Below are 21,189 nucleotides of genomic sequence, written 5' to 3'. Positions count from 1 at the left end.
AGCACGTACCCGAGGTGGTCTGTGTCCGTGTGCTCCCTGCACACACACAACTCCAACACTCCCGAGCACTGGGCTGGCTTCCTGATAAGCTGTCTCCATAAAGAGGACCCGTCATGTAAATTGGCTATTACATAGGGGGCTTCTTAGCCCCCCATATATGTATTATTTAAAAGTGTATTATATTATACACTTATATTATAAGTGAAAGAATGATAATAAAAATATATTAAACAAACAAAAAAAAGAGTTTGAACACTGCTGATTGGCATTCTGCATTCCTTGGGTATCTTTTTATATCCCTTTCCTGTTCTATTCAATATTTAAATATCCTTAATACCAATAAAGTGTCAGTGTATAAAGTGCAAAATGACTTTTTTGATCTGTGATTATAGTAGTGATCAATCAACCAATATAAATCGAAATAAACAACCATATAACAATACATAAAATGGAGTATTTCTGTGCTTCAAACACTGGGTGCAAGTTGTAATTAATAGTCCATCAATAAGTAAAGGAAGACTTAAAATCCCCACAATATACGGTGCTTATTCTTTGTGATGGTGCTCTCTTGCTCCTAGGCAATGTGACTAGCGCGGTTCAATTGTTCTCATTACTAGGGATGCACCGATACCGGTTTTTCGGTATCAAGCACTTGTACCGATATTTTTTTTCAGTACTCACCGATACCTAATACTGATACCGGACGTCCCAGTTCTCAGTTCGAGCGGTTAGGGTCAGGAACTCTCTGCCACAAGCAGTGATTTCAGCAAATAGTGTGGAATAATTCAAGAAGCTTTTGGACGATTTCCTGAGAGACCGTAAAGTACAGGTGTACAGGTACTCTTAAGAATGAGATGACTCAGGGACCTATACACACACACACACACACAATAGGTTGGACTTGATGGACTTATGTCTTCATTCATCCTCAAATACTATGTAACTATGAAACCAGGCGGTGTGTAACGACTCCCCACCTGGCTTCCCTATTAGCAGGGGAGCCGTCTTCATGCTCCCTCGTCACCTGGTGACAAGGGAGCATGGAGACGGTTTTCTGGCCTATTTAGGAAGCCAGCCACCATGTAATGACGCATTGCCCGGCTTCCTGACACTGGAAGTATCGGGTTAGGCATCGGAGCATTTGGGCGATTAAGAATACTCGCCCAAATACTCGGCATCAGCACCGATACCCATACTAGTATTAGTGCATCCCTACCTATTACTAGTTTAGAGCACCTATATTGCACTTTGGAGCTGCAACTATCCATAGATTTTTAGTTTTTATAAAAAATAGAGATCAACTTGGAAGAGATATTTTGTACACGGAACATAAAAAGTGGAGACATACAAAAAGATTTTAAACAATTTAGATATGTACTGGAGAAGGAATTATGTCTATGGTGAGACAGTGTCCCACAAAAGATATCTCAAGGAAGGTTAACACCTAGGAGTCTAAGGTGAGACATTCCACTTAATGACAGATTGAAGTGCAAAGTAGCATCTACAGAAGGGTTCCTATTCTTTCATTACTGTGAGCAGCAACTAATGCACTTGTTAACTGAAAGAAAAAAAAAGAGAATTGGATTTGGTTAAAAAGTACTATAGCCCAATCAAAGAAGAAACTTACACCTCTCAAAGAGACAGAAGACAATAGCATTGTCTAAAGAGTTACAAATTCATCTCCAAAAAAAAAGAGACCATTAAAAGAAAAAAAGCAAATACATTAGAGATTCAGGAGATTTTAGGATTAATAAAAGTATATAAGTGGCAAAATAATGGAGAAGAAATAAGAAGAAATAATTGAAATAATTGATACTAGCAGTAAGGAAGAGGAGGAAGAAAGTATATCTGAAGAGGAAAAGAGTAACAACGGGATAGAAAGTGTCTGAGATTATTCCTCTTTATTACGTCATGTGGGGGAGTGGTCTGTACCGGATGTCCGAGTGAGATACTCCACGACAGCTCCGGGTCCCATCCATCCCACGATGCTGCATGTTGTTTGGCGGGGCTACTGAGTGCCATCGGAGTGCGAGGTTACCTAAGTACCGTCTGAGGTCTGTTGGATCCGGGTAAACCAGCGCGAATGACAGCTATCAGCTGCCTGTTTGATCCCGGAGACTTCTGAATATTCATGCGTGGAAAGCATGGGCTATCTGAGAACCGCCTGAAATCTGCTGGATGAAAGTACACCAAATGGACCATCAGAATCTCAGGATACCTCTGAGGGATCTATTCCAGCTAGCATTCATCATCCATCTGGTAATCCCCCCTGGGCAGAAAGCGGGGGGTTCACTTGATTTGATTAACGAAGCTATGGATACTATTTACCCAGAGTATACGGAGAAATACCTTTCTCTCTTACCAACTAAAAAAGATATGGAATCAATGTTTCAGCATATGGAAGATTCACATAGAAAAGATCTAAAAGAGCCTAACATAAGGCTACAGAAATTCCATGAAAGACTGGAAACCTTGGAAAACACTGTCTTCACTTCTCTCCAATCACTCAATATTATTTGTGAGCATACAAGAAAACCAGAAATAGCTTAAATCCTATAAATGTGGAGGGGTTAGAGGATAGATCACGCAGGAATAATATCAGATTGTGGGGGATACATTGAGACGATTGAGCCATTACAACTAAGAACGACCTTAACATTCGGGCTGAATCTGTCCCTGAAATGATGGAAATTGATCGAGTGCATTGCGTCCCAGAGGGGCGTGGCCAAAAGTCTGCACAGGCGAGAGATGTTTTATGTAGAATTCATTTTTACAGACAAAAGGAATAAATTATGCTGAAAGCCAGGGAAAAAGGATCCACTGAATATCAGGGAGCTAATGTAACTTTTTTTTGCAGATCTATCAAAGGGAACAATGGCATAAAAGAGAGGTCAGCCCCCGTACATATGATTTAAAAACAGCAGGAATTCTATATACATGTATACTTTCCGCATATTTTGGTATGGAAGAATGGCCATACACATATATTTCGGACTCCAACAGATCTACCAGCCTTTATACAGGCGGTTGGCACTGATCCCGTAAAGATTGAAGATTAGCCCGATATGAGACCCCCCCGCCCCCCCCCCGAGTTCTCCTAAGTGCCGAGTGGGGACTTGTGGACTGTGGTTTGTACGCCATGTAAGAAAAAGGGGGAAACACTATTAGCCTAAAGGGATAGTCCTATATGAAATAATTAATCACTTAAAGACCAGGTGTTTACATCCCCTTCCTGGCCAGGCCATTTTTCAGTATTCAGCGCTGCAGTACTTTGACATTTATTCAGGCATGCCACACTGTACTGAAATACATTTTATACAATTTTTGGGGGGACGCTTAGAGCTTTCTTTTGGTGGCATTTAATCACCACTGGGGTTTTTATTTTTTAATATATAATGCAAAAAGTACAGAAAATTAAAAAGAAAAAACTGTTTTCCCTTTATTATGTTAGCAAACATTACCCAAATTTTTGGTAAAATATTAAAGATGGGGTCACGTCAGATAAATAGACACCAAACAAGTCAAGCCTTAAAACTGTGCACGCTCGCGAAATCGCAAAAAATCTACCACACCCAAAATAAGCCATAGGCTAAAAGCTTTTATCACTCATCAGTTTACTATTAACAGTGATTCATGGCCCTAAAATTACACTCTGACGTTCACGATGATATGTAACAAGTGCGGCTTAACAGGTGCAATCGTCGTTTATGCGCATCTATGTGGGGGTGGGGGGACTTTAAAAATGTTTTTGTGATTTTTTTGTATGTGTGTACATTTTATTTTTGTGCGACCAGTTTTTTTAAAACTTTTTTTCCACTTAACTTTATTGTTATCACATAGGGGCTAGGAAGCCCCCTATGTGATATCAAATTACAGTGACAGGTCCTCTTTATGGAGACATCAGGGGTCTCCAAGACCCCTCATGTCACCTAGGGACCCCCAAAGAAGCTGATGAAGCAGAGATCTGCTTCACCAGCTTCACTTTTCGCCTTCTGTAGCCAGAGAGTGACAGTTGAATGCAGAAGTGATGTAATAAACAACACTTTCTGCATTCACAGAACGGGGAGGGGAGCGGAGGGAGATAGTGTACTGATCTCCCTCTGTTCTCCGTGCACAGAGCCACACTGCCGGTCCTGGATCGGACGCCCAGGATTGCAGAAACAGCGAGGAGTGGTAAGGCGGGGGGGCGCACAGAGAGGTGTATCATACATGCAATCAGGCTTCTTTACAGACCCCGAACCACTTGAATTTAAACAGCCATCGTTGGCTGTTTCAAATTGTGGCAGTTTTCTGCTCGTGCGCGTGTTGTGGAAATTTTACTAGGATGTGTTTTTAGTGTATTGTAATATTTTGTCTTTATGTCTCTCAGTGTCTAGGTTTAAATAGGCACTAGGGTTGAACCATTGGAGTAGATATCTTATGCATGGCGGAGCAGTGTCTTCTTAGCGAATGTGTGGACGCCAAGCTAAGGCCCCTGCGCGGTGCGCGGTTTTATTGGTTTGGCGTGTATACAACTTGCTTTGAGGACATAGCATTATTTAAGATACATATCTGCCTATATGAAAGGAACGTGCGTTTGTTCTCTCTAGTGTGCCTGATCAAACGCTGAAGATAATATGACGTTGTCCCTGTAAATAAGCACGCATGAGAATCATAGTAATGTTATTGGGCATTGATCACTGACCAATGCTGGATCCAGTGGTAATTGGAGATATGTTAATATGTAGTAAGGAAGTGATGGTTTGATATCACTTCCTGGTTTGCTGTTTGAGACATCACTTCCTGTCTGACATCACTTCCTGTCGGGCAGGTATAAAACAATAAACATATACCTGTGCTCGGGCTCTAAGCATGGGATTAGCAAGCAAGCAGCATCTGTCTCCTGTGTCCTAACTCTACATGACTCAAAAGAGGTACTGCCAGTCCTCACACAAAAGAGCGTAATACAATTGTGCTTTTAAGCACAGGGGAAATTCTTTGTGTTTGGCGCACTCTAGCGCAGCATGGATTTGTGTGTTGAACCAAGTGAATTGCCATAACACGCGCCAGGGGAAGCGTGCGAGCGAGCGCGGGCACGAAGGACATTTAAAGATGGCCACCCATAATAGGTGGTTAACTCTACTTCTGGGGCTTTCGCTAATTTTGTTATAGATATTATAAATGTTGATCTGGGGAATATTGTAGGGGAGGAGGGCGATGGGGGTGGGGGAGGAGTGTGTGAGAAGGTTAAAAGTATGGATGCCCGGGTGTTATTCTAAGATATCTTTCATCTAGAGAAAATTGTTCCCATTACATATTGAATAGAATATATTAAAACCAATAGAGAATGGGTTTAAGGTAGAACACTATTGGATAGTTAGTGATTTTATTTTTATGCTAAAAGGGGAAAGAGCAACATGAAAGTCATCACAAAGTATTTAATTTAATATCAGTACACATCAGAAGTAACTACATATTAATAAGGGAGGGGTTTATACTAATTAATGAAAACACCAAGACATATAATGAATTTGTTTAATTTATTTAATAATTCTTATGCTATATGTCCAAGGAGAAACACGGTAGTTTGTATGCAACTAATATATAATTTAAGCTGAAGAACCTCTAGGTACTCAGAAGGTTTAACATAAGTGACACATAGGACTTTAGTACTAGTATAAGGACGGGAACAATCCAGAGGCGATGGTAGACTACTCCCCACAATAGATATGAGTCTGGAAGACTCAAGTCAGGCGATAGGGGAAGGGATGGGGGACAAAGATCCCTCACAATCCTCTATGGGTCTGGAGAGTATGGGTATAGGGATATGGGGATTAGTAGGGATGAAGATGAAGATTATTCCTCTCCCTCTCTCCTATTTCAGGGATGGCCAGATGGAATTGGTGTCATTGATATTGTGGTACATTGCTTTAACAAAATTATTCTGGTAATGTCAAGCATTAAGTTTGGTTCCCTCAATGTGAGGGATATGAATGTTCCTCAGAAGAGAACACAGATATTGAATGATTTACATAAACAAGGAGTCCATGTTCTGTTTTTGGAGGAAACACACTTTTGACAAATGGGGGATCCATCCCTTCCAAGTCCAACTAGGTATTATTCTTCTTGGTTCACTACCAATTGTCCTTAAAAGTAAATCCTAAGGAGTAGCAATAGGAATTCATGCATCTGTACCCTTCTCCTTGGTCCAGGAGCTGACCGACGATGAAGTGAGATATATTTTTTTAAAATGTAGATTGAATACAAGAATGTTTACACTGGCCAATATATATGCACCAAATCAGGGCCATGCAAAATTGCTCACAACATTGGGTTGATTGGAAAATGTCATGGAAGGGGTAATGATTATAGGGTTAGATTTCAATAAAACACTAATACCGATACTAGATACCCCTAAAGGTAACCGTTATATACACTATATTGCCAAAAGTATTGGGACGCCTGCCTTTACACGCACATGAACTTTAATGGCATCCCAGTCTTAGTCCGTAGGGTTCTATATTGAGTTGGCCCACCCTTTGCAGCTTTAACAGCTTCAACTCTTCTGGGTAGGATGTATACAAGGTTTAGGAGTGTGTCTATGTTAATGTTTGACCATTTGTGAGGTCAGGTACTGATGTTGGACGAGAAGCTCTGGCTCGCAGTCTCCGCTCTAATTCATCCCAAAGGTGTTCTATCGGGTTGAGGTCAGGCCAAGTCAAGTTCCTCCACCCCAAACTCGTTCATCCATGTCTTTATGGACCTTGCTTTGTGCACAGTCATGTTGGAACAGGAAAGGGCCATCCCCAAACTGTTCCCACAAAGTTGGGAGCATGAAATTGTCCAAAATGTCTTGATATGCTGATGCCTTAAGAGTTCGCTTCCCTGCCAAGCCCAACCTCGGAAAAGCAACCCCACACCGTAATCCCTCCTCCATCAAATTTTACACTTGGCACAATGCAGTCAGGCAAGTACTGTTCTCCTGGCAACCACCAACCCAGACATGTCCATCGGATTGACAGACAAAGAAGCGTGATTCGTCACTCCCAAAAACACGTCTCCACTTCTCTAGAGTCCAGTGGTAGCGTGCTGTACACCACTGCATCCAACGCTTTGCATTGCACTTTGTGATGTAAGGCTTGGATGCAGCTGTTCGGCCATCGAAGCCCATTCCATGGAGCTCTTTACACACTATTGTTGTGCCAATCTGAAGGCCACATGAAGTTTGGAGGTCTGTAGCTATTGACTCTGCAGACAGTTGGCGACTTCTGAGCATTATGTACTTTAGCATGCACTGACCCCGCTCTGTCATTTTACATGGCCTACCACTTTGTGCCTGAGTTGATGTTGTTCCCAGTTGCTTCCACTTTGTTATATACCACTAACAGTTGACCACAGAATATGTAGTAGCAAGGAAATTTAACGGAACACCTGAGTCCAATGATTTGGAGGGTGTCCCAATACTTTTGGTAATCTAGTGTGTATATATATATATATATATCATTAATATATTATATTAATATGAAATGTACAAAAAATGCGTAACGTTTACCAACAAGGGGAGGGGGAAGGAAATTCCCAAGTAGGCTATTAGCTGATACTAGTAATTATGGACTGGTATCAATATTAACAGGTATTATGGATAATAATTAAGGATTAGTTAACAACTAAACACATGATAGATTTTCTTATATATTAAATTATTTATTCAATGACGCATGCATAAGCGTGTGTGTGCACATATATGTATATTTGGTGCAATACGCCAATATGTAAAGATTATGTAATTAATCCAATACACACACGCATATTTCAACAAACACACTAATTTTGCATTCCACGTGCTTGAAGTTATTAAAGAAAATATGTATATCCCACATATTTCATCCATCCATAATCTCAAAAGAGTCAGTCATTTAACCATCCATAATCTACAAGGATGAAGCAATTTCTATTGTTTCATTGAGTCCTGCTGGTGTTTGACTATTTAATGTAAAAATCCAGACACTCTCCCTAGCACATATTTTTTTAATTTAATTCCTTCGTCACCCAAAGGGGAATGGCTTCTATACCAAAGGCTCTTAGGCCCTCCGTACAGACATTGTGGCATGTGAGAAAATGTTTTCGGTACAGAGTGATTGTCTACTTTGATGATGTTACGTTTATGTTCCCCAGACCTAACTCTGAACGCCCTGATAGTTCTTCCTATATACAACTTGCCACATGGACAGATCAAACCATACTGCAAATATCCTTTTTTCGATGCCACATAAAGTGACATAGACCACAATTTGGTACGCTACATCTGTTTGGCTTTTTGGCCAAATAGCCCTTGTCCAGGAAATTTGCAGTACCCATGACCAAGTGTTCCCCATCCAACAATTAATTGTGGAATAAAGTACGTAATTTATGGTTTAATCTGTCCATGTGGTAAGTTGTATATAGGAAGAACAATCAGGGCGTTCAGAGTGTTTATAATAATTTATGGATAGTTTTGATATTTATTTTATACAATCTTGCAGACTAGGCACGCTGCATCTGCGGCTGTGGGTGAAGGTGCTCGGTCTTTGTGGGCAGTGTGTGGGAGGCGGAGCGGACAGGCGCCGGGTAGTCAGATCAGTGAGGGGATGGGGATACCCTGGGTGAATGTTGCTGGAGAGTGACACTGAATGCAGGAAGCATGATTGTATAAAATAAATTATATATTATGTTAACAACTATCCATGTATTATACATCACTTCCTGCATTCGGGGACTGAGATAGTATTCCGTAGTAATGATGATCTGCACTGTTTATATTTCAATCTGCTGCTGGTGAGAGGGGTGGGGCAACTCAATCGTAATTTCTGGATCCTGATTGGTCCCACTCCACCCAATATCGTCTTTGGCTGTCAGGAATCTGAATCTGGTTGCAGTCTAGTGTTAGTCGGCTAGCATACCCCATGCACTAGGTTCTGATGAAAAGGGCGTGCCCCAGGAAACGTGTCAACCTTCGCATTCACAGTTGATGTCGGCGTCTGTGTAAACTCCGACTGAGCAGTGTGGCAATTTGTTTGGATTTGTTACCAATCATCATTTTGTCCCTGGAATCAATTGATGTGTTTAATACCGCTACACTTGTGAGTAGCCCTTTGTTTTTAAGATATTAATAAATCATAATCAGTACTGCACAGGGTGGGCGCTCTGTGTTTTTTTGCAAGAAATTTACTGCATTTAGTGTAATGTAATGTAACAGATTATGTGGATTGGAGCAACATTCACCATATTTATTCACAGAGAATGTTTGTACAAGTCATTCTGAATTGAGAAAGCTGTTTGGATGACCAGTGAAACATCTTCAAGAAAAATACAGCAAGTCCAGTTGACCTTGACTTATTTTTTAGAGATATTCATTTAGGTTAGAAGTGACATCTAGTGGTCAAGAATGTACATTGCAGCAGATGTTACTAGAAAGATAAGGAAGAGGATAAATAGATGTACACAGGAGGCAGTGTTATGCGTCCCACACCCTTTGAGAAAGTCACATGATGAAACGCGTCAGTGCGGGGCTTAACACTGCTTCTTGGAGGATAAAGGCTGCTGTAAGGAGTCTGCCAAGCCTGATTGTATCCATTGTTTGTAAGTTAAATTTGTTTACCTAATAAATTGCTTTTTGGAGATGTTGAGAAATGAAATACTTTTATTCTTCTGTTTGAGCTATATGATGTAAGTTCAAGGACGAGTGGATATAATTATTGATCTGGCTGCCAATGATAAGGAGACAAACTGCGGACCGAACGGAGTAAGAGAGCAGTAGAAGCCAACAACTGATCCTAATAGAAAGCAGATGATGTTTCTGTAAGCATGCACGATTACAAATAGTATCTGGTGAATGCATTATAAAGCAATAAGGAGCACAGTCACATTCCCTAGGAGCAAGAGCGCACCATCACATAGAATAAGCACGGTGTATCGTGGGGATTTGAAGTCTTTCTTTACTTATTGGACTATTAATTACAGCTTGCACCCAGTGTTTGAAGCACATAAATACTCAATTTTATATACGGTTATATGGTTGATTGATTAATGCGATTTATATTGGTTGATTACTACAATAATCACAGATCAAATAAGAGTCACTTTGCACTTGATACACTGACACTTTATTGGTATTAAGGATATTTAAATATTGGCACCTAATTTATCATATATGAAAGAAAGAAATTGAAAAAGTGGTGTTTAGCACATAATCTTGTAACACAGGCACAGCGTAACACAGATGATCTAAATTACAATTGGAAGTGCATACACTTTTGTGAATGTTGCAGCTTGCTACGGTAGAAATTTAGCATACACTAGTTTTACATGGTAGTGCGGTTCAATTGTTCTTAAAATGCTTTACTTGTATGAAGTTATCTCAAGATGTGATAACAGTGGTGAAATAGGACATGGCAATTTCTTTACAGTCTTTTTCTGTTATATTGGTAATATTTATTTGCCATTTAAATCTAATTGCAGACATCCTTAGAACTTTTGGTTTGCTGTAGCATCCAGTAATATTTATAGCAACCAGTTTATTATGGTTTGATGACAATAACAACTATTCAGTTGTGGAATTTTAAAAGTACATTTCATTCAATCAACACTAATAGGATGTCTGAGTTACAAGCATTTATAACTGTGGTTTGTTTTGTTTTTTCCCCCTGACTTTTCTGTGTAAGATAGAAAATGTTTTAAACATGCTTTCAAACAACACAAGAAAGGAAATCAAATGTAATTTCATTGAGCAGCAACACACACAGCAAAAAATGGAAGGTTCTAACCATTCCTAAGGCCTCACTAGATAACTTTCCCTCACTTTCCACTGACACTTATTACCAAAAGGAAAGTCAAAGAAAATCTCAGTTATAAGGAATACTGAAACCAATTTAAAAAAAAACCAAACATAAATGGGGGAATTTATCAACTTTTATCAATTTATCAACTGGAGCAGACACCATCTGGAGCAGCTGTGCATGCCCTTCACAGAGTTTCTATCCCTTCTCCACGCTATCAAAAATTAAAAAACATTTGGACTAAAGTTGGGTTATATACTGTATATAATAAAGTAATGTATTCTATTACAATCTACTTGAGATATATATATTTTTTGTTATAGTCAACATTTGCATTAATAAATAAAATTATGCCACAATGCAATGAAACAACGAGCATCTGACAACCATAAAAAAAAACTAACATACTTACGTTTTGGAAAGAAATTTGTTGCATTCCAGTATCGCTACCTCCACATAGCTGGGAATTGTATGTGTTAAGTGCAGTAATCAGAATATTCATACATAGACAACATTCAGTTTGGACAACAATAACACATTAAACCATTTGTAATCAAATTCGTACTCCAACCTAAAAATTTGTTTATGACATAGCAACCTACAACCTGTTCAGGAGGGACAGGTGTGGGAGAAGGGGGGGTTGCATTTATGTTAAAGATAATCTTAAATATGCACATACGGGACGATATCAAGTCAAATAGTGGAGATGACGTGGAACCTTTGTGGTTAGAACTGGATAGGACGGACGCTAGCCGTAAACTTATTGTGGGTGTTTGTTATAAACCTCCAAATATAGGGGAGGAGTCTCATCTACACTCCCAAATAGAAACAGCTGGGAAGCAGGGTAATGTTGTCGTGATGGGCGACTTACATTATCCAGACATAAATTGGGCAAATGGAACCTCCCATTCGACAAAGGCGGCCCGTTTTCTAAACATATTGCAAGACAATTTCATGGATCAGATGGTTGATGTTCCAACTAGGAAAAATGCCATCCTGGATTTAGTCATTACTAATAATTCAGAGGTAATTGACGATATTGCAATTGGGGAGACACTGGGTAATAGTGATCACAATGTGATTACTTTCAATATTGGGTACAGGAAAGGGAAGTGGGCTGGTTGGACAAGAACCCTAAACTTCAGAAAGGCCAACTTTGATAAGCTATGCCAGTTAGTGGGTGACATCTCATGGGAAAATGTATTTCTCAAACTGAGCACTAACCAGAAGTGGGATTGTTTTAAGAACACATTACAACAAGCGATTAACAAGTGTATACCATTGGGTAACAAAGGTAAAAGATCAAAAACTAAGCCTGTATGGAAAAATAGAACAGTGAAGCAACACATCAAGGACAAGAGAGTGGCATTTAGAAAATATAAGATGGAGGGTACGGCATTGGTGTTCCATAACTACAAAGAATGTAATAATAGATGTAAAAAGTAATTCGGGAATCTAAAATAGAGTGCGAAAAACATATAGGGGTTGATTCACTAAGCCTATCAACACACCCTGAACACGCCATGCAAAAACACACCGACTGTGTGCGCGTGCGCGCATATACGCTTGGCGCGGAAGCATGTGCAGAAGCGTGATTCATGGCATGTTTATGTGCAGATGCTTGATAAATATCACAAACGCGCGCACATGGCGTATTTCATTTCCAAGGATTCAATGGGGATGTGCAACAACTATGAGCATACTTCACTTGAGGGAAGCCCAGTGGTTTAGGGGTTAGAGCTACTGCCCCACAACACCCATGTCCCCAGTTCAAATCCTGCCTCAAGTAAGTTGCATATATCCACTTACAGTAATGCACATATCCACCCAAATATCAGAACTGCTGAATCTACACACAAAAAAAAAACATACTAGTACATATATGCCTACACTACAAATCGAAATATGTACATTACTTATATGCTGCTGTGACTGGGTTCAGAATGGTACATATTCACATGCATAACATATTGCGCGTAGATATTCGCACCCTGTGCTGAGACTCTTGCGCGTTTATTGCGCTCATATCCAATCAAACCAAAAAATGGCGTGGGGTTCCCCCCCAATTCATACCAGGCCCTCTAGGTCTGCTAGGAGGGACCCGCCAGCAGTAAAAATACCAGAAAAAGTGCGTGGGGTTCCGCCCCAAAACCATATCAGACCCTTCAGGGGGGGAAACGTGCGGTCCCCCTTAACAGTCCTACCAGACCCCTGATCCGAGCACTGGCAGGGCAGGAAAGGGGGGGGACGATTGAGCGCCCCCCCTTCCTGCGACTTACCAGGCCACGTGCCCTCGGCATTGGGAGGGTGTCCCCGTGCCGATGGGGACAAGGGCCTCTTCCTCACAACCCTGACCCGGTGGTTGTGGGGGTCTGCGGGCAAGGGGGCTTATTTGCATTGTGGTACCCCTTTAAATAAGGGGACACTCAGATGCCGCCGCCCCCCCCCCCCCTTGTGAATGAATAAGGGGTACTTGTACCCCTACCCATTCACTAAAGGGTTAAATCAAATAGTAAGTCACAAGACCAGACTTTTGATAAAATCCTTTATTTAAAAAAAAATAAAAAAACATGCCGTTTTTGACTATTCCTTTAATATAAAAAAAAAGGCTCCATCGATGTAATCCTGCGTCAATCTCGATGCAGGAACCCCGCCGCCATAAACAAAAAGCCCCGCCGCACGACGCCCGTCTGACCGCAACGACGATCCGCCGCAGAGTGACATTGCTGATCGTATGTCTCCAGATGGGCGGAGCGAGCCGTGACGTCATGGCTTGCTCCACCCATTTGACATTCTCACCTGTCATGCTACATTCGAGTTCCCGAATGCTATGTAGCATGACAGGCTTAGTAAATCAACGCCATAGCCTCATTCTGTAAGAGGAACCACAAAAAATTCTACCAATACATAAACAGTAAAATGGCAAGAAAGTAGCAGATAGGCCCAATAAAAGGACAAAAACGGGAAGTTAGTCACCAACGACAGGGAGAGGGCGGAGGTGTTCAATAATTTTTTCTCCTCAGTATACACTCAGGAGAAAGACGGGTTTAATGTACATAAGAAAACACATAGTTCATCACAAAATATACCTCAGTGGTTGATGGAAACTGGGGTACAACATAGACTTAAACTACTTAAGGCAAATAAAGCATTAGGACCATATAACCTGCACCCCAAGGTACTTAAAGAACTAAGCCAGGTTATAACGAGACCGTTATTCCTCATTTTTAAGGACCCCTTAATGACTGGTGGAGTACCAAGCGACTGGCGGAAGGCTACGGTAGTACCAATATTCAAAAAGGGGTCCTGATGCCATCCTGAGAACTACAGACCAGTTAGTCTTACATTGTAGACCACAGACTGAATAATAGGTTGCAGTGCCAGGCTGCTGTAAACAAAGTAGAGTCCTGTATTAAGAAGGGAATGTATTGCAGGGACAAGTCTATAATTATGCCACTTTACACATCACTGGTTCGGCCTCATATGGAGTATGCAGTCCAGTTTTGGGCACCAGTCCACAGAATGAATGTCCTTGAGCTGAAAAGAGTCCAGAGGAGGGCAACTAAACTCATTAAGGGGATGGAGGACCAGAGCTATGAGACAAGGCTACTAAACTTAAATATGTTCTCGTTGGAAGTAAGGAGATTAAGGGGGGGCATGATTGTCATGTACAAAATGTTTAACGGCCATAGCAACATTAGCAACAAACTCTTTACGATTAACTCCATAACAAAGACTAGAGGCCACCACCTAAAACTGGTGGAGAAAACATTTCAGCACAAGGGGAGAAGGGGGTTTTTCTCAGAGTGGTTAGGGTCTGGAACTCGTTGCCACAGGCACTGATTTTGCTAAGAGTGTGGAATCGTTCAAGAAGCTTTCGGACGATTTCCTTTAGGGACCGTAATATACAGGGGTAAAGGAACTATTAAAAATGTGATCACACGGGGACTTACATACATACGCACACATCAGTAGAACCATATATATGCACACAATAGGTTGCACTTGATGGACAACCTCTATTCAACCTCAAATACTATGTAACTATGTAACATTCAAAACCTAGAACACACCAAAAATCTCTCTTGGAGTTTGCAACATTTGAAGAGTAGAATGCACCAAAAACCTTTCCCTGGACTTCGGAGCTAAAAAATAAATACAATCACTCTCTTCAGCTGCTGAGACGGGTGAAAGAAAACCTTGTGTAATCTCCAAACTGACCTACCAGAGCTTATACAGGTTTATAGACCTCTTTCCAAGCGCAATGTGACCTTGCCCCATGGCCAAAGGAAAGCATAACTTAAATAGCAGCAGGTGAGAATAACCATCATTCTAGAAGTAGATCAATAGCATTTTTTGTTGTTACAATTTATTTTAAGGGTAAAAGTTAAAAGAAGGCCTTGAAATACATGCAGCCACTGTAATCTACATGCACATGGCTTCTGTTTTTAACCTGGCATAGCTGTAAGGCACCAGGCTACATTTGTGTTTAAAACCTCCTTCTTCCTGCCTAAATTCTAGCAACCTATAACACTTCGCCAAGTACACAATAATACCCTAGTCAAAATTCTCACAATTCACCTTAAGTCTTCCACAACCAGTTGGGTACTAGCAAAATAATCTCACTTGAGGAAGCAAAAGCCTTTGACTCCCTGCTAGGCACCTTAGAGAGCACAGGAATCTCCCTCTGGATCATAAGCTGGCAAGGCCTGCAGCGCCACTGCTCATGCGCCTGTGATCTACCATTCCATGTGTGTATGTAAGAGGAGTCAGATAGGGTATTCACCAAACCAGAAGAACAGTATAGCTTTGGTGACACCAAAAAGGAGCCTGGAAACATGGAGTCTGTTGCACATGCCTGTTGGGAGGTGACAGAAATAAGGCACACACCCAGGAGCTCCCTAATCAAGACAAGGTGTCCCTGAATTACGGCAGTTGGTGCGTCCCAGTGCACATAGGGCAACACAGGCAGGGACTGCAAACTCTGGTGGACAAACTCTCTCAGGAATCCTGTAATGCACAATAAAGAGATTATTGTGCTGGTACCATGCATTGCAGTTACTTAGAAATGAAATAAGTTTTTTTTTGCTTTTGTTTTTGCATTAATTAAATGTGAGGCTAACAACAATTGATCCACAGATGAATGGAACCGAGTAATCTAAAGTAACATAAATATACATACATACTAAACGTTGCATTTAAAGAACAACATCAGGTATACAAAACGTTAACTGTTGCAGTGTGGCTACCTATGCACTGCAAGTGTTAACTACTCATTTTTCTCTAGGGTCCAGAAAAAAGAAGATACACTCACTTGATCCTGCAGCGCTGAGCTCCAGCTGTTGTACGCGCCTCGGCATCCTCACGTCTAATTTAGGTGAATGGACTGCATTTGACATGATGACATCAGGAGGGATCCGACTGCCGGAGCCCAGAGGAGACGAGGCGGGGGGGACCAGTGTAATACCCACGCAGGATCGTGTATCGAATTAGTATTTTTTTTATTTGAGCCCCTAGAGAAGCAGTGCAAGGGTAGCCAGGAAGCCATGGTCCATTGTTTGAAGCAACATTACAGGTCAGCCCCTGTAAAGTGTCTTTCTTTGTCCAGCAGGATCCAGTTTCCTAAGCTACTGCCATGGGTCACCAATCCACATTCTGTAGGCTGCCTCCATGGCCAGACGCAGCAGGAAGATTTTGACTTGATGAAAACACAGCAAATAAGATAACTAAACTACCACAAATCTCCCTCAGTAAAGAGCAGACATTCATCACCCAAAGATGTATGTAGCACAACTGGTTAAAATGACAGCAACACTCAAAAATAGGAACTTATCTATAAGAGATTTCATTAAAAAAAAGACTGAACTTTTCAACACTCACCAAGCCCTAATAAAGGAGCCCTCTGAGTTGCCAAATGGTTTGGTTGTAGCTGAATGTGTCTTTTAATAAAAAAATTACTACAATTTAAAAAATGCTTCTGGCACTTACATACCTGTTCGATCTCTACATTGTGTAAACCCTCTACTGTCCGATGAGACGCCTGGTATTCCCCATCACATAGCTGAATGGGAGAGGGAGCTTAAGTGTACTTTCTCTACTGGGGAGGTTTCCTAATATGTTTCATCCCGATCCATAAACTTTCTTTGGTCAGGCGACTGCATGGAAGACATTTTTAAATTCTTACCAGGAGAAATTGTTGCCTTACCAGGCTACACTCTATTTTAACTCAAGTCTCTGACAGTTGTTGGAGCTGCCACTCTCAGCCGGGGACCATGTTGTACATCTGTTGGGAGTGCTCTCATCTTACCCGTTTGGCCCACCTTATTTGATGTATATGACTACATATCTGGGACAGCGGTCAGTCACTCTCCACAATGTGAGAACCTGTTTCTTTCTAATGGCGGCTAGGGCTGTTTTCCCACACTCCCACATCCTCGTGAATGAGGTGAAGAAATACAATACTTGAGGTGCATGGAAGAACTAACAGTAAATTTATATTATCACCATGCCCAGTTTTATGATATTTGGAGTCCTGGATCTATTAGAGCACTATTATGCAATTGAGCGATATGTTGGACTTGTGAAGTGGTGGTTTGGGCATCCCGTCCCTCTACAAACTTCATTGATTGTTTCCCCCTTGAACTGAGTGTTCCTGCGCCCACTCCTATCTGTTTTTCCATCTACCCTCCCCCTTGTGGTGTTTTGTTTGTCCTTTTCTTTTCGTGTGCCATTTTCTCTTATTTCTCTTGACTTTGCAGTTCACTCGCCCTTGCTACTCATATGGCACTGTGCAGAGTTACTCTTTGCCATTTATGATTCTCTTGACCTGGAAATGCTGTACTGTACCATGTGGAACTTTGTTCATATCATGGGAGGAGGACTGCATTATATGTTGTCTGTTTACTGCTTGTTATTTACGTTACTTTTTGAAACGCTAAATAAATATAATCTTCCAAAAAACCTGACAGGGGATCCAACACATCTGTTTTCTATTCTAAACTAGAAACTAAGCTATACTTATCAATAACTGTTTCCAGGAGTCTTTTAGGACATCAGTTGAAAGAGTGTGGCACCACCAAAATTAGACAGGAAAAACCACAGCAAAGATCTTTAAAAGGTGGATTCTACTCAGCATTTGTCATTTGTAGATGGGTACCTCTGGCCAAAGCCTGAAAAAAAAAAACAATACACAATACATAATAAGGCAGGTAGTAGCTGCTGTCCTAAAAGACTCCAGGAAACACTATTACTTGTAACTAAGGTTTTCACAAATCAGGACAGGACAGCACATGAGAGCATAGTGTTGAACTTAACAGGACAGGGAGGGGCAACAGCTTTCAAAACTTTTCCGCCAAACAACTTATCACTAGCGCTCAACAATTTCTAATAGTGGTTGAAAGTTGAAAGACTTGATCAAGTTGCTGCCTTAAAGTTCTTCTAGGGGCGGGTACCAGGTCTTCAAGTTCAAATAGTTGATGAGACTCAGGAGGCCATAAAGACACTACAGATTCATAGTCACATGAGTCTCTAATTGATATACTAATTCATGTAGCAATAAAATCTTTTGATGCCGTCTAACCTTTCCTTGTTTTCTTCCAATTGTACAAAGAAGAATCCAATTTCCTAAAACCTTTAGTTACATCAAGGTACTCCAGATGGCATCTTCCTATGCCCTGAGTATGAAACCTCTCCTCCAGCTAACAAATGGGATTAGCACAAAATATAGGTAGGACTATGTCCGAAGAATAGTGGTTCAATAAAAGGTACCTTTGGGAGAAAACTAGGGATGTCCCGATACCACTTTTTCAGGACCACGTACAAGTACTTCCCCTCATGTACTTGCCGATACCAATTACCGATACTTTTCCTTAAAGGGACGGGTGAATTTAAATGATGGGAGAATTGTAAATCTATTGCTGTAGTGTAGTGGAGGTGTGTGCTGTATATATGTACTAAATATACAGTACACACAGTACACTATAGCAATAGATTTACAGCCAGCCTTGTCCCAGCTTCCCTCACTCACAGTTTCACTCTGATCCCTGTTGCCTCACGTGGTGCCTCTCGTAGTCGGCGCTGGGCAGGATCGCTGCATCGCGTCTCGGTGCTCAGATTGTGGGAGGCGTTCACAATTCTGCCCTACTAACATGAATAGGTTAAATCATGATCCATAGTACATATACAGTACACACGTCCAGTACACTGCAGTAATAGAGTTACAATTATCCCCTGCTAACATGAATAGGTTAAATCATCTACTGCTGCAGTGCATTCTATATGTACTGTAGATATAAAATGCACTGCAGCAATAGATTTACAATTCTGACCTGCTAATCTGAATAGGTTAAATGATCCATAGTACAACTACATGTTATGTACTATAATGTACTATGGATCATTTAACCCCTTCATATTAGCAGTGCAGAATTGTAAATCTATTGCTGCAGTGCATTCTATATGTAGTACATGTAAAGTACATATTGAATACACTGCAGCAGTAGATTGTCTTGTTCACACAAAAAAACTAAGCCCAGGCCCCATCTTACTCACTGTTGCCTCGATCGCGGTGCCTCACGATTTTCCTCACACGTGAGGACGCCGTCGGCGCTGAGCTGGAGAGGCGCATCGCGTCACTGCTGCTCCGGTGGGGGGGGCTCCAGGTGGGGTCCTAATTTAGGTGGTCGGTGACTGCCTGGAGAGCCGCCCACCAGAGCAGCAGTGACGCGACTGCTCGGCAAGTAAAAGCTTTTGCACTTTGTATCGGGGCATTTTGACAAGTACTTGTCAAAATGCCCTGTATCGGTCCAGATTCCGATGCTTGTATCGGTACATACCTAAAGAAAACCAAGGTCCAATCTGAGAACTACTCAGGGAAGAAGGAAAGAAAGTTCCCTGCTGGAAAGCACCTGCAACCTCTTTATTCTGTGAGTAGACATCACCACCAGAATTACAGTTTTAAGAAAAAGTGCCTTTATAGAAGAAAAACATCAAAAGGAGAATTTAAAACCTCAAACCCCCCTGGAGAAAATGTATCATGAGTATGGGCCTGAACCTGACCAGTGTTTAAAAAAAAAATCTATGAAGGGATCTGAGGCCAGGCTCTCATCCAGGAAAACACTAAAGGACTGCTATCTGAACTGTTAAGGTGCTTACAAGCACCCTTATCTGCACAATCCTTAAAACATTGCAATATTATAACAGGGCCAAAAATGCTGAATTGTTTCTCCATGCACCAGGGGAAAAAAAACTTCAACACTTCGCCAGTAAACTTGTTTTATAACTGTCAAAAATATTGAAAATTACTTTCTGATAATCCCTTTTCAGGTTCCTCCAAAACTAGGACATGAATATCACCTGTTAGATGTGTTAATGAAAAACTGGTTCCTGAAAGAGCATGCCATCCTGAGAGCCAGTACCCTGGATGAGCATGGGATCCCAATGCCGTCCTGAGGATAGTTGAAAACCACAACCTCTTGGGCCAAAACTGTGCTTCCAGATTAAGGGATGTTGTTTCCATCTGCAATTTCGTGAGCACTAGGGGGGTTAAACTTAAAAGTGCAGAATGCACATTACAAGTTTAGGTCGATTGGCTGTGCCTGGGGAATCAATCCAAGAAACCGAACTTCTTTGGTAAAGGAAAAAAAAAAATAACTGTGAAGCTTGGAGCACTTGGGGAGTGTCTCACTTGGAAAGTTTTGAGACCTGAGTCCTATCTGTGGCAGCGCTCTTCCGGATGTGTTATGGGGTGGGTTCCAAAACGGCGAAAAAAAAGGGTGAAGTTGTTCTGTGGGGGGGGGGGGTGGGGAGAAGTTTTCTGTTTGGCAAGTCTTTCTTTAAAGAAAGTATATGTTAGAGGTTATGGGGTATGCGGAGGGGTGTGCAGCTTTAGTATACCAAACCCCCCCCCCCCTGTTCCCAAGGGTAGTAGCGCTTTAGACTCCATCATTTTGTTTTGTCTGCTCTCACTTATCCTTCAGCATCAGAAAAACCTAGTCTGATTCCTGAATATAAGGATAGCTAGAGAAATCTGCAATCTGATTGAGGCTTCCCTTCAGATGGACCATCAACAAGAAAGCTAGGTTTTACTCTGGCCATTTGAGAATGTCCTCAACCAAAGATAGTAGAGACTAACGTCTGCTGCTTCCCTGCTTGCAAATGTAAGCCACTGTTGTGGTGTCCACAAGGACATGCAAATGATATCCCCGAAGGTCCTATTAAACTTATCAGAGCTAACCATTTTGCTCTTAGCTCTCTCCAGTTGAAAGTTCTCTCTTTGCTCTCTCACCAGGAGCACTGTACCAAGCTGTCCAGCTCCAAGAGCTTGCTTGTTCTTCTCAGAACTACAAAACAACCACAGAAGCAGCATCTGATGAAGAAAGTGCCCCCATGCCCTTAC

The 21,189-nt window shown here is 41.4% G+C and overlaps 1 protein-coding gene across 1 annotated transcript in view; it reads right to left on the bottom strand.

The window, feature by feature from the left end:
* The window catches only part of LOC108796423 (UPF0505 protein C16orf62-like), a 503,129-nt gene that overhangs the window by 295,072 nt on the left and 186,868 nt on the right, over positions 1-21,189 (bottom strand). The window contains exon 12 of the mRNA XM_018567896.1: positions 11,206-11,253. Coding sequence (XP_018423398.1) covers positions 11,206-11,253 — 48 coding nt within the window. The remainder of the gene's footprint in view (positions 1-11,205; positions 11,254-21,189) is intronic.

The sequence above is a fragment of the Nanorana parkeri genome, unplaced genomic scaffold, assembly GCF_000935625.1.
Source record: "Nanorana parkeri isolate BGI_ZX_2015 unplaced genomic scaffold, ASM93562v1 scaffold1113, whole genome shotgun sequence".
Classification (NCBI taxonomy): Eukaryota; Metazoa; Chordata; class Amphibia; order Anura; family Dicroglossidae; genus Nanorana; species Nanorana parkeri.
This window is presented reverse-complemented; position numbering and strand designations above follow the sequence as displayed.